This window comes from Diadema setosum, chromosome 18 (assembly GCF_964275005.1).
Source record: "Diadema setosum chromosome 18, eeDiaSeto1, whole genome shotgun sequence".
Lineage (NCBI taxonomy): Eukaryota > Metazoa > Echinodermata > Echinoidea > Diadematoida > Diadematidae > Diadema > Diadema setosum.
The window spans coordinates 7482696-7496496 of record NC_092702.1 but is presented as its reverse complement, the minus strand read 5'-3'; the positions used below and the strand labels follow the sequence as shown (position 1 = coordinate 7496496).

Genomic DNA, 13801 nt, shown 5'->3' with positions numbered 1-13801 from the left:
ATGGAATGGGGCCACATGAATGGAAAATATTGCATGAGTCAACCACAGACAGACTATTACACAGGGTCAGCACAAAACTGATGCTGGTCACCATGACAACCAGGACAGGAAATAATACTGGACCAATCATCAACCTCGTCTTGCCATTGAGAGGCGACTATAACTGTTTTACTACTCACATGATGACAGAATAAAGGATTTGAGCAGGGCTGTGGAAGAAACGGATTGAGGGAAACCAGCTACAATTACATTTTCAGTGTTTTGGCAAGGCAGTTTGTAGGAGGCACTAAAACATATTTGTGAAATCCTGTCTGTGGATAAATAGGGCTGATTCATCTCATTATTCACATTCATTTATTTTTTTCAAGTTTCATTTATGTCTACTTGATGTCATACATATTCCAATACCTCCAGGCATATTCACATACACGATTGTAGGTGCAATGGAGTACCAACATTTATTCTTCTCTGCTTCAGTAATTCATAAATCATTCATCATAAAACTTGGTAAAGGTAGAAATTCTTTGCAGAGATCAGTAACAGCTCATACTCAGAATGAAAACATTTCTGACAATGACTAGATTTGAACACTGACATACATACACTGTAATTTCTCCGACGCTTCTCTTAACTGTGAGATTTGAAGGTACTGTATGGTGATGTCTCACAATGCAAGTGTTGGACTTCATTTTTCTAGTCTTTACGTTTGGTCTCATAATGTAGCTACAATGCCATGGATTTGGCAGCAGATGTATCATAACATTTAACATCACCATTTCCATTCTCAAGTCATCGGACAAAGGATATCTGTTCTTTCCCCAAGGAACTTGAAGATGCCCTGCTTTTCAAATGAAAGACTTTTTGATGAATGACTATATTATGTAACTAAATGTGCACATACTTTGGGCTGAAATCTGATAGATGCAACTCTAACAGAAAAATGGCATCATTAAAGTTTGTAGATCCTGGGAGAGCCTGTAAGGTGGATAATGTCCTAAATCTCTTGTCGATTGATGGCTGCTTCATTATGCATTCTGTAAGATGTCCTTATATCCAGAGCTACCGTTCCTATGGTTATTGTGATGTATGACTGGTTCAGTTAGGCTCTCCTTCATCTCACATCTATGACCACACACACCTCTCCAGCTTCCTCAGCTACACCCAAGAGCCATAATTCACTCTATTGGAGCATCATCTGTGTCCACACAGCTTCCCTGTTTTATTTTGTACCCATCAATATCTGACAAATAAGCAATTCTCTCCCCCCCCCCTCCCACCCCCATCAGAGTGAGCACACATATCTTCCATCCCCCATCTCAAATCATCGCAGTCACACGCACGGACACAACCGATCATAAACTCTGAAGAGACACGCTCCAAGCTTAAATTGTTACCTTGCGCACACCCTAATTCTGTTGAAAGAAGAAATTTAGATAGAGGCACATGAATGGGAATTCGTGACGACCGCCCCTCTTGCCGCGACAAAACGTTGGGCCAAACTCCCCCGACTGGCAGCCCTGCCCACCCTCGTCACACCATGCTCCAAACCTCCATCATTTAGACTTCTTTGTGAGCCTCTTGATTACAGAGGTGTTAGATTTCACACTCCCTTCACAATCCCTCAACAAGTGCAATCCAAGTTACTCCATCACAAGAAACGACAGACAGGGGTATGGGGTAGGAAGAGGAGGAGGAGAAGGAGGAGGAGGAGGAGAGAGAAAAATAGCAAGAAGAAAAAAAAAAAGTTTCCTCTGCAACTAGCATGGCACAGTGGCAAAAAAAAAGTTTGCCAGTGTTGGCAAGGGAATGTTTGACGATGTGAAAATATAAAGGTAGGAGAACAGTCTTTCTACCATGATTTTCCTCCCCTCTCCTCCTCTCTTCCTGGGTAAATTTGCTCAATGGCTTAGGATTTTGGTTCAAAATATTCCACCATGACATGGGTATCCTTGGTATGGCAAGGAACAGGGACAAAATATGCCAGTGAATGTACGGTATGCACTCTGTTTGGCAGACACAAAAATGGTCACACCCATCCCCCCCTAAAAAAAAAAGAAGAAAAAAAAAAAAAAAAATCGGCATCTTGTGAAAAATAAATCCTTACGCAGGATGCAAATGTGATTCATATTACAATCTCCTGGAACTTGAAGTCTCTATTTTAATGACAACAATTACATTGTATGTTTTCACAAACTTAATATTATAAAAACATACATGTTTAGTTCATGTTTAGAATAGCTATGATAATTGTGTTGTATATTCCATATAATTAGGTAGTTGCAAAATAGACTTACTTATATAAAGAAGTCTGAGGCACAGGCATAGGTTATGAAAGGAGAGTGCCCCAAATTCAAAACCTTGCTTCTTTCTTATAAATTTCTGCTGCCATAGGGGGTCTACATTTTACAAGCACTGCTTCTTAGTAGTCCCCTCCACCTTTGCAAGTATATGCAAAAATTAGTGGAAAAATGAGCAAAGAAAATGGGGTTCCATTGTGGTTCGAACCAAAGACCTCCGGATTGCTAGCCCGGTGCTCTACCAACTGAGCTATTGAAAGCCCCAGTACAGTGTTTGTCCCAGAAACCCTTAATTCTCAATGCTCAAATATGCAAAAATGTCACAATATGTATACAATGTACATAATATGAAATATGAATAAATTTCATTTCATTTCAATAGTTACATTCAGACAGTGATCCTTAACCTCGAGGATAAGCTCTATGGGGTGCCAAGTGTCGCACGGTCGATTTCATCACAAAATCTGTCCTGTCATTGATGCAATGACTGATCTTGTAATGAAATAGCCCGTGTGACACTTGGCACCCCACAGAGCTTTTCCTTGAACTTGAAGTTACATGATTACAGTCTGAATGTACTGCAGATATTGAATAAGATAATTTGCTTCTCAACTTACAGTGTTTCAAGTTGTCTGAGTGAATCGAAGGTTCCGTTAGAGAGCGACCGGATGTTGTTATCATACAGGGAGCTGGAAAGAGAAACGTAGAAGATTTGTTTTCACAAAATAAGTAATGCACTCTGATATGACAGAATGATGAAAAATCTGACAAGCAATGCAACTGATGATGTTGTTCATGATTTATACAAAGTGAAAGTGCTCTTTACAGACAATACTGAATATTCATCATAACAATTTGCTAAAACGATATGATCTCAGTTACAGATTCCATTGCAAATAAGTAAACAAGAAAACATAGAAAACACTTAAAGCACCAGAAATGGATTTTAAAAACTGGAATGTTTTTTCAATCAATCAGAATGTAAGTATATTACCATATTATTACTACTACTGCTGCTTTCTCTGCTACTATACCACTACAACTATCCCCACCACCACTACTACTATCGCTGCTATTATGACTATATATACTGCTACTACTATATTACTACTACCACTACTATTCCTACTTCTGCTACAGTACTACTACTATGTCTGCTACTTCTTCTACTACCACTACACCATTACTACTACTGCTGCTGCTGCTGCTGCTGCTGCTGCTGCTGCTGCTGCTGCTGCTGCTGCTGCTACTACTACTACTACTACTACTACTACTACTACTACTACTACTACTACTACTACTACTACTACTACTACTACTACTACTACGACTACTACTGCTGCTACTATTACCACCAGCAGTACCATTTCTACCTAGTCTAGTGCATGCATTTGCTGCAGCTTAGATGCTAAAACGTGTCCTATGAATATATCACACCTCCAGACCAGTCATCCAAAAAGGCTGCTTCAGTTCATTAACTTTATATCACACACAATCCAGAAATAAGCCACTCCAATTGATGGTGAAAAGCACAGCTGACTAATGGGAATCTATCCCCATCCTTGAGGTTACTCAAAGTCATAATCATCAGGATTATGGATGGTTAATCAAAAGCCTCATCCCCCCTTTTTTGTAAATGCTTTCAGGGAAAGTATCACTGGCTGCCGGCTTAAACATGGAGGTCACTGATTGGGTATACCTGAAAAATCAAGAGGGAATTTTATATATGTCGATCTACCTATGACCCTTCATTCATTGAGAATAGATCAGTGTAACCTCCAACTCTATTTTGTCACACGAGTGCTGAGTGGAAATGTGAGTGGATGAATAGCGCACAGCCTTCAGTCACATCATGCCCAATTAGGGTGCACATTGTGTACATAATCCTTCAGCTAACACACAGGTATTACCAGTATGTGTGTCTATATGTACCTCTTACACTAGATTTCTACGGGTCATTTACTTTTGCTGATTATTTGGTATAATTTGTCAGGTGGTATAATTTGTCATGTTGCATTTATTCTTTCCAAAGAAAATACTGATTGTTTGACCATTAGAAAAGCAATATGCTATTCTCCCCATTATGCTAAAGTTCTTTATTAATCGCTCTTTTCACTCATACAAATCTATATATAAAATAGTCTATCCTTTTTTTTCCACCTGTATCATTCCATTCCTTCTATGCACTTGTCCATTTATATTTGTCTTATCAATATATTCCCTCAATTCCATTACTCCTTGATTACCACATCAATCACTCTCCAATGATCATTTTCATTTCTTCACTCATCTAGTTCTCAATCCTTCCATAAATCTACTGATCCATCTATCTATCCATCCACATATAATCTGTCTACTCCATCCATTCTGTAGGCATTGTTTATCCATAAACCTATCAACTAACACTTAAAATTCTCTTTTCGATTAACAGTCCATCCTTCCTTTAAGCTACTTGTCCTTGAATCATTTTCCTCAGTCTCACCAACATTGACTCCTCTAACTCGGAGGGAGTTAAGTTTGACCATTATCTCTAAAAAGATCACCTTTGATGCAAATGATGCAATCAGCGCTTTTCCCTCGACTAACATTTTCATTTCTTTTCTCTTATATCTTTCTATCCATCCATCCATCCATCCATCTATCCATCTATCCACACATCTATCCGTCTCTTCATCCCAGCAAGACTTCTTTCTTACTCACAGGAGGCCATGGTCCCTGAAAAAATTGCCTCTGATGCAGATGATGCAATCAGTAACTTTCCCTAAAAAGACACACTTTTATTCCTTTTCTCATCGATCCATCCATCCATCCATCTATCCATCCATCCATCTATCCATCCATCTATCCATCCATCTATCCATCCCCTCATCCCAGCAAGACTTCTTTCTTTACTCACAGGAGGTGAAGCTTGTCCAGGTCTCTGAAGAGATTGCCCCGGTGCAAATGATGCAATCAGCAACTTTCTCTAAACCTAACACTTTCATTTCTTTTCTCATCCATCTATCCATTTATCCATCCATCCATCTATCCATATATTTATTCAAACATATATCCATCCCTCATCCCAGCAAGACTTCTTTCTTACTCACAGGGAGTTAAGTTTGATCATGATCCCTGAAAAGATTGCCTTTGATGCAAATGATGCAATCAGCAACTTTCCCTTAAACTAACATATTAATTTCTTTTCTCATCCATCCATCCATCTAACCATCCACCCATCCATCCATCCATCTAACCATCCATCCATCCATCCACACATCTACCCATCCCCTCATCCCATCAGGACTTCTTTCTTTACTCACAGGAGGTGAAGCTTGACCAGGTCCCTGAAGAGATTGCCCCGGTGCAAATGATGCAATCAGCAACTTTCTCTAAACCTAACACTTTCATTTCTTTTCTCATCCATCTATCCATCCATCCATCTATCCATATATTTATTCAAACATATATCCATCCCTCATCCCAGCAAGACTTCTTTCTTACTCACAGGGAGTTAAGTTTGATCATGATCCCTGAAAAGATTGCCTTTGATGCAAATGATGCAATCAGCAACTTTCCCTTAAACTAACACATTCATTTCTTTTCTCATCCATAAATCCATCTAGTCATCCATCCATCCATCTAACCATCCATCCATCCATCCACACATCTACCCATCCCCTCATCCCATCAGGACGTCTTTCTCTACTCACAGGAGGTGAAGCTTGACCAGGTCCCTGAAGAGATTGCCCCTGATGCAGGTGAGGCGATTAGCGTTGAGGAGGAGCAGCTGCAGTGATGTCAGCCCCCTGAAGATGGCCTCTGGCAAGTCCGCAATCCTGTTCTGATACAGGGTCCTGGAGAGGGGAGCAAGAAATACAGCAAGGAGGACAGAGGGGGGCAAGGAGAAGGAGATGTAGCAAGGGCAGAAATGGAACAAAAAACAAAAAAAAAAAGAAGTAAAGGAGATAAAGAGGACTTAAGGAGAAAACATAGGAGCACAGAGAGAAAAAAAAAGAAATAGTCAAGGAAATAGAAAGGAAAGTATTGGACCAGAACAAAAGCAAGAAGTGACGGAAGATGACCAAGTAAATGGAAATCAAAAAGACCGCCCAAAAAAGGTTGAAAGGAAAAAACAAAGGTGACAGAGGATGAGGAGATAGAGAAGTAAGAGAGATGGAGATAGAATATAGGATGGGTGAAAGAGATAGGGAAGAAACAAAGAGAGTAGAATTAGAATGATGACACATACATGTAATATACAACAGGTTGTAAAATTCCTCTCACTGTGCACAGTTCATTGACAAACTCTTTACAACAAAAGTAAGGTAGTTTTAATAGGGTTTATGGGTAAAGAGAGGTTTACATCAACAAAAACAAAATTAGAACATACAGGGTGAAAAGAAATACAGAATATACCACTCACTGAACTTGTGAAAGTTGTGAGGGGTGGGGGTAAAGCTATGAGAATGATTGCATTGTTTGTAACTGATATGTTTGGGGTTGTACGGAGCAACAAGAAAAACATCAATTATATCCTTTCAATGATATTTCCAACTATTACTGCCATACCAGTTCTTTGCCCTTTCAAAGTTACCAACAGTCTAATAACTATCCAGGGAGACTTCTTTCAAAATTTCCTCAAAAGGGTCTCATAATCAACCAGGGTGACATCTATCTCCTTTTGAATTGAATTGAAGTGAAAGTAGACAAATGACACATTAACAAAAGAAGGAAGCTTTTCCACAGTGAAATTGTTGATTACCAGGAAAAGTCAATGAGCTTATCATACACCCCTCTTTCCCATCCCCCTCCCCCTCCCCATAAAAGAAGAGAAAAAAAAAGGAAAGGTAAGAGAAAATATTGAAGCGTCAACTCCGATTTTCCTATTTGACACCACAAACAGGAAAGCCTGACAAATGCGTAGCTGCTGTTTCTAATATCCTCCACAGACAAAGGGAGAATGTTGGATTAGTCCTGCTCAGGGGCAGGGGGGAACACTCGCAGGGTGAGTAGCACCTTCATTCTTTGTCAGGCCAAGCAAGGCTGTGAGGAAAGTTGTTTTGTTGTATCCAAAATGATACGGGATCAAGAGCTCTAACTCCCCGCTCACAATTTTTGCACAGGTAGGGGGGCTGATATACCTCTAGAGGTTTCTGGCTATGCTGATGACGGTAGCCAAATCATGGTCAGAAGCACAATGATTCATTCCATTAAGCACCCTCTGTTTCAAACTTAAAAAAAAAATAACATTTTCATTGTGGGAAAAAAAGGGAAGTATTGTTTTCACTTCCACATAACACCTACAAGCTTTCATTTCTACAATAGAAGACAGGGCAGTGTAAACATTGCAGTTTCTTCCAAGTAGATTGTAAGTGAAATCAAGCAATTCTTCAGAAAAACGAAAAGGTACCAACCAGTGGAATTCTATGAAAATGAGTTTTCTAAAGCGTCATACTCTACATTTATAGAGACTAAGATACCGATATTGCCTGCATGGTATCATTTTTGTTGTTTTGTTTTTTGTTCTTGTATCCTTGTTTAGCTTGTATGATAGGCAAGGAAGGATGACAAGCCAGGCCCCCACAGAGGAAGATTCACTGTATCAACCCTGTCTTGTCGGGAATTCTCGTCCCCCTCGCCTCCCTGCTGCAATAACGGCACTGCTGCTCCCTAATCGAATTTCTTTCTCATCTAATTCACAGCATGCTCTTTACCTACGGTCATTACCACAAATCTCATGTGGAGGAACTAGAAAGAAGTTGGGGGAGATGGGGGAAAATGGGAAATGCCCCCCCCCCCTTCCAAGTTTTATCTTGGTTAATTCTTTAGAATGGATATCTTGAGAAACAACTCTGAGCTACATCTCTAGCTAAAGCAGGACAACATCATGTATTCATGTGTATACACAGCCACATTTTCTTTAGTTCAGATTAAGCCTGGCTAGTGTGCTTGAAAATGAGCAAGTCAAGTGAAAACTTATCCCCCATAGTAAGCACATTCAGGCTTACAGCTATATTTGACGGTGAAAACACTATGATATGCGCAACATGAACTACATGACACAATGTATATACTAGGATTTGAACATACAACCCTATGAAAGAGCATATCTAGAGATCAACCTACTGACAAAAATTACTTGCATGGATTGCATCTGTATCATTACAATTCAGTACAAAGGCAAAAGTAGTAAAATGAACATGCTTTACTGAAAACAATTAATATTTCTGTTTGCACTGCCAACACCATACATAAACAAAAGAGGCAAGTATGGCAATCTTTCTGCTTTTGCTGCATCTTGTAAAATAACTCCCTGTGAAAAAAACAAAATAAAATGATAAAAGTGGCTACATTAGTGAACATCAACAACTAAGTTAAAGATGAACGGAACATTTTCAAACAAATAACTGAAATGAGGTTATAAATCTATCCAGATGATACTGAAAGCATGGGTTAAAGGGACTGTACAGTACTGGTTGAGGTTGGGATTCATGTTTTGAACATTCCTTAGTGAGATAATGAGAAACCTCTGATGAAATATGAAAGAGCATGTAATTTTAAGAAGGATTCAATGTTTATTTGATGAAAATTGGTTTTCAAATGGCTGAGATATCAACAACAACAACAAAATGATGATAACAAAAGGCGACAGCCACGCCTTTTATTAGGATCTCTTTGTTTCACCTTGTTTATGGATATCTCAGCCATTTCAAAACCAATTTTCATCAAATAAACTTTTGATACCCCTTAGAATTGCATGCTCTTTGACATCTCATAGAGTGGTTTCTGAATATCTCGCAAAATGTTAAAAGCTAAATCCTTACTTCAACCAGAACTGTACACACCCTTTAAACCCTTAAGCATAACTATCATCATATTCACTCATATTCCATCCCCTTCTATCTTCTTCTACAGTCTCCTTTTTTCCCCACTTTATTTCCCACATCTCTTCGCTGTTCCTCTTTCCCTGCAAAAATCTCTGCCCCCGCTCACATAGCACTTCATTTCACACCAGAAATATGTGTAAGTGTTGCAGCTCCTCCATGGCACACAATTTCGCTACTTTTTTTCCTCACTTTTACTCCCTATGTCGTCCTGATCTTTTCCTTTTCGGTAAAGAGCTCAAACGGATGTTTGCCCAGTATGGTAGCTGGTTAGCTCGAAGACTTATTTTGACGTATGCCAGCATGAAACTAGCAGGAGGAAAAAGTCAACAACAACAACGCGACTTTATCCAACTGTTTCATCCCCCTGACCAACCCTCTCACATTACAAACGAAGCCTTAAAGGTTTGCATTTTATGCCCTTTCCCAACAAATATTGCTCAAGACTTACATGAAATTTGACCTCACTTGTAGCTCTTATGAAACAGGCTAGTAGCAAATGTCAATGTTTTGCAAAAGACTCGAATAATGGTTGCATTGTACTAAAACAAATTTCAGCTGGTCATCAGGTAGTACTAGAATTTGGGCCTTGATTGTGTATCAAATGATTTCTGATGAAGAAGCCTTGGTGTGAAAACTTCTCTAATTTTCACCAGATTTCATCAGAAGATGACAGCTGACATAAGATATGCATATACCAAACTTGATCTTTTAAACCATGGAATAAAAAAATAATAATCTGCTGATTGTTTGTTTGTTTGTTTGTTTGTTCTCTCTGGAGGGACTCTGAAGGCTTATAAAATGAGATTCATTTGGGCATAATTTCCCCTCCCCTTGTGTCAACCCACTTGATTTCCTCAATTTGTACAGCTCTAGAATATTTATCTTATATTTTGCTGCTCACATTGCACTACATCCTTTTGTACATCATGCTATGGTGTGGCACTCGCCATGGGCAGTAGTATAGGCTATCAAAGTGATGACTTAACCAGCTTCAGTCTGGTTTCATTGTGGCTGTCATGTCCCATTACAGGTTTCTGCATCTTCACTGCAACAACATACTGGCCCATACTAGGGATACCTAGGGCTTTTTCTTCTTTTTTTTTTCAGGTCTAAAGTATAGGTGGTAAACACCTCACTTTTACTACGTGATAATATGAACAATAAAAAAGGCAAAAAACAAACAAAAAAAGTCTATGGATGTAAGCTTTACATTTGGAATGCGCATTAAGAACTAATATTCTAACAGTCCACCACCAACAAAAATATTTTTGACCACGACCTACAAAAATGCCAGTTCATACTAAGCACTAATAAACCTGTAACTGTATCAGTGGTTTGTATTATATTAAAGTTACTAATAAAAAGCTTAATCACACAGAAATTTGTATAGCTGACACTATACTGTGCTTTTTGGACATGGTTGACTCATCATTAGTGGCAAACTGAGAATATCACATTGTAACATGGACATGTACATATAGACTCCTATTGGCATATATTTCCAAGATTGTTTTTTTTTTTTTTTTTGGGGGGGGGGGGTAGAAGAATTTGATTGAAAAAAAGAAAGATGCCATCTTATCCCCATTTCCAACATACCTGAAACTGAATCCAAAAGTATCAATTTACTGGCAAATACTGAAATCATTACGTATTGTTATCAAACATGAAAAAGTATGAACCTTTTAAATCATTGAGGATATTGATCTTTTCATACAATTTCAATGAATCTCTCTCAGAGCAACTGAGATTCTTACCCTGCACACACTGCAATTGCTGTTTACAAGTTTCATTATGTCATACATCTGAAAGGGATTGTAATAGCATGCTAATGAAATTTCATAATACTGTAAATGATGATACAGACATAATCAGGTATATCTTACAGATTATTAGGAATCAGAAATCTTGAGCCACAACAAACACACACTTACAATATTATGCACACAAACATACACTTTGACATTACATGAATATTCACTCATCAAGCATTATGCATCTTAAAGGGATGGTGTAGTTTTGGTTGAGTTGGGGATTCAGATTTTGACTTTTTGCAAGATGATTAGAAACCACTTCTATGAAATATCAAAAAGCATACAATTCAAAGAGGAATTGAATGTTTATTTAATGAAAACAGCCTTTGGAATGGTTGAGATATCCCCCCCCCCCAAAAAAAAAACAACAACAACAACAAACAAACAAAGTAAAGCAAAGTGGTCCTATTTAGGGCCACTCATTTATACTTCATATCGGTGTTTTTTTCAGTATCTCACAAAAACTTAAAACCTGATTCTCAATCTCAAACAAACTATACCATCCCTTTAACAATTACGGCTCAGAGCAGATTGTATTCTCAAGATCTCTTCAAATGAAACTATAAAATTTCACACTACTCTAGAAATTTCCTAAACATCTTGTGACAAGATTTATCACGCGTTGCTGGAAAAAAAAAGTGTAAACCATACCTCATGTGATCATGTCTTCACATAGGGAATAAACATTGTTTTCATATGGAAATTAGCATGATTAGGTTTGCTTCTCAGCAGTGTCCTGAAGGGGGGCCTGTCTACAGCTGGTGGTTTATCCAGCCATCTTAAATAGTAGCACCCATTTCAACGTCCCCACTGCAAAATGCATGTTATCATCTCGTGAAGCTCAGAGCTTGAGGTGATGTTACCATGGCAACAATAAAGCTCATGTTTTGAATGATTTATCTTTTCTCCCTATAGGGGTTTCATACACTTCACTTAAAAGGGAAGGTTTGCTACTATAGTCTGTCTAAGATAGATCAAAGACAGTATAAGAACTGTCTACGATAAATAATGCACATCTGCTTGTTCTGAAACATATCGCGTACATACAACATTGCCACATTAAGGTAGCCACAACTTTAATACAAATAGTCATCAAAGCACATCTAGGAGACATGCAACCAAATATTTGGGCGGTGGAGAATCAGATATAAAAGCAAATCATTTCTATTGGAATGACTGATGGTAAGTAACATGTTACTGAATTGATGACATACATCTTTTCTGCATTACAACATTGTACAGAAGATACAGCTCATACTTCCTTGTCTTGCCATAGACTCACGTATTAACTCAGGCCTAGTTCTGAACAGCTTCAAATAGATTGTAAATAATGCTGAAATCATTCTTTAAGCTAACTCCTGCAATCGCATCATTTGAATTCAACATGAAACATTTTTTTTTCCCATTTCTGATAATTCATATCACTTGATAGTTTAACATTGGTATTGAAAAATGGCTAGTTCGAGCATTTGTTTGGCCACCTGCTTTAAGGGGGAATAGAGTAGAGTTCTCTCTTCAAACCTGGTAGATCAATGAGAAAATATGACGTAATGCTCGCACCTGGTGAGTCATAACACAGTTCAGGTTGTCAATATGCAATATTTTTTTTGTGGTTTACAAGATGAGCTGACATTTTTCCCTCACAGTCATGATCATGTTTGATGCCATGTGCCTGAATTTGGTCAGATGGTCAGCTTAAGAAGACTTCACTGATGTGTGACCTTGCAAAAACTACACAACTGACTAGCTGCAGATCAACAGCATATCCTAGACATATTACATGTAGTGCTAACATAGAAATGGGTATTTCGGACTTCAGACTGCAATTGTCATTTGATTTTGAATATCAGTGTCAGGTTAGGATTGTCATGCACGTCATGAACCCTTTACCTTCTTTAAGACGGATGGAAAATAAGTCTAGCTCTGTTATAATTTTTCTTTACTTTATGATTTATGAGCCAAAATATACAGAACATCTGACAGTGCATTACATGTTTTATTAGCACTACATAGTTGAGAATGTGTCATGATGACTGCATCTAAAGAGAAAAAAATATAGCGTGCTAGTTTTCATATACACAATCCAATGCTGTCATCTCTGTGAGCGAGTAGCCACATAAATTTCATTTCACTATATTTGTCTCAAGGACAATTGTATTGATAGAACACAGATGATGACATGTTAGTGTCTTTTCCGTATCCTCATCACACGTGGCTCATTTCAGCATCAATGAATGGGCAGGGGTAGTGTTGCACAGGGCCAATTTTACAGCTGCCTACAACATCTTAACCAGCATAGCCGTCCTATCATGGCCTTGTTTGTACCCTGCGTCATCGCAGGGGGATATGACCACTGGTTGAGGAGGCATGCATGTGATGAAAAATGTATACTCCTTGTCAATATGCATCATCAGCACATCTGCAGTAATACATTATATATATATATCTCATACATATCTGGTGTCTGGCATACACACATTCTAATGCTCTTGAACTCGACTCAAATCGAATTCAGTTACTACCAGTAAAATAGTACATCAACATCTTCTGAAGACAGGCTCGGTGACCAATAAGCTGAGATAATCTCAGTAGTTCAGTAAGAAATGTCTGGGCATGGTACTGTGACCCACAAGTTTGTAGATGGAAAGACAATGCACGGTACTTACAGAGAATTCAGCTTTCTTAGGCCACTGAAGGCATCTTCGGCGATCACTTCTATCGCGTTGTTACTCAGGTCTCTGGGAAGAAAAGTATAGCAAACAGGTGAAGCACAAGGCATTGATGACGGGAAAGCCAGGAATTATTTCTAGGGCTAGTAGTATGG

The 13801-nt window shown here is 38.5% G+C and overlaps 1 protein-coding gene across 1 annotated transcript in view; it reads right to left on the bottom strand.

Annotated features, from left to right (window-relative positions):
• Positions 1-13801, bottom strand: part of LOC140242072 (slit homolog 2 protein-like) — a 156059-nt gene that overhangs the window by 53269 nt on the left and 88989 nt on the right. Inside the window, exons 11-13 of the mRNA XM_072321831.1 lie at positions 13644-13715; positions 5990-6133; positions 2915-2986 (exon numbers count right to left, since the gene is read on the bottom strand). Of these exons, the coding sequence (XP_072177932.1) occupies positions 2915-2986; positions 5990-6133; positions 13644-13715 (288 nt within the window). The remainder of the gene's footprint in view (positions 1-2914; positions 2987-5989; positions 6134-13643; positions 13716-13801) is intronic.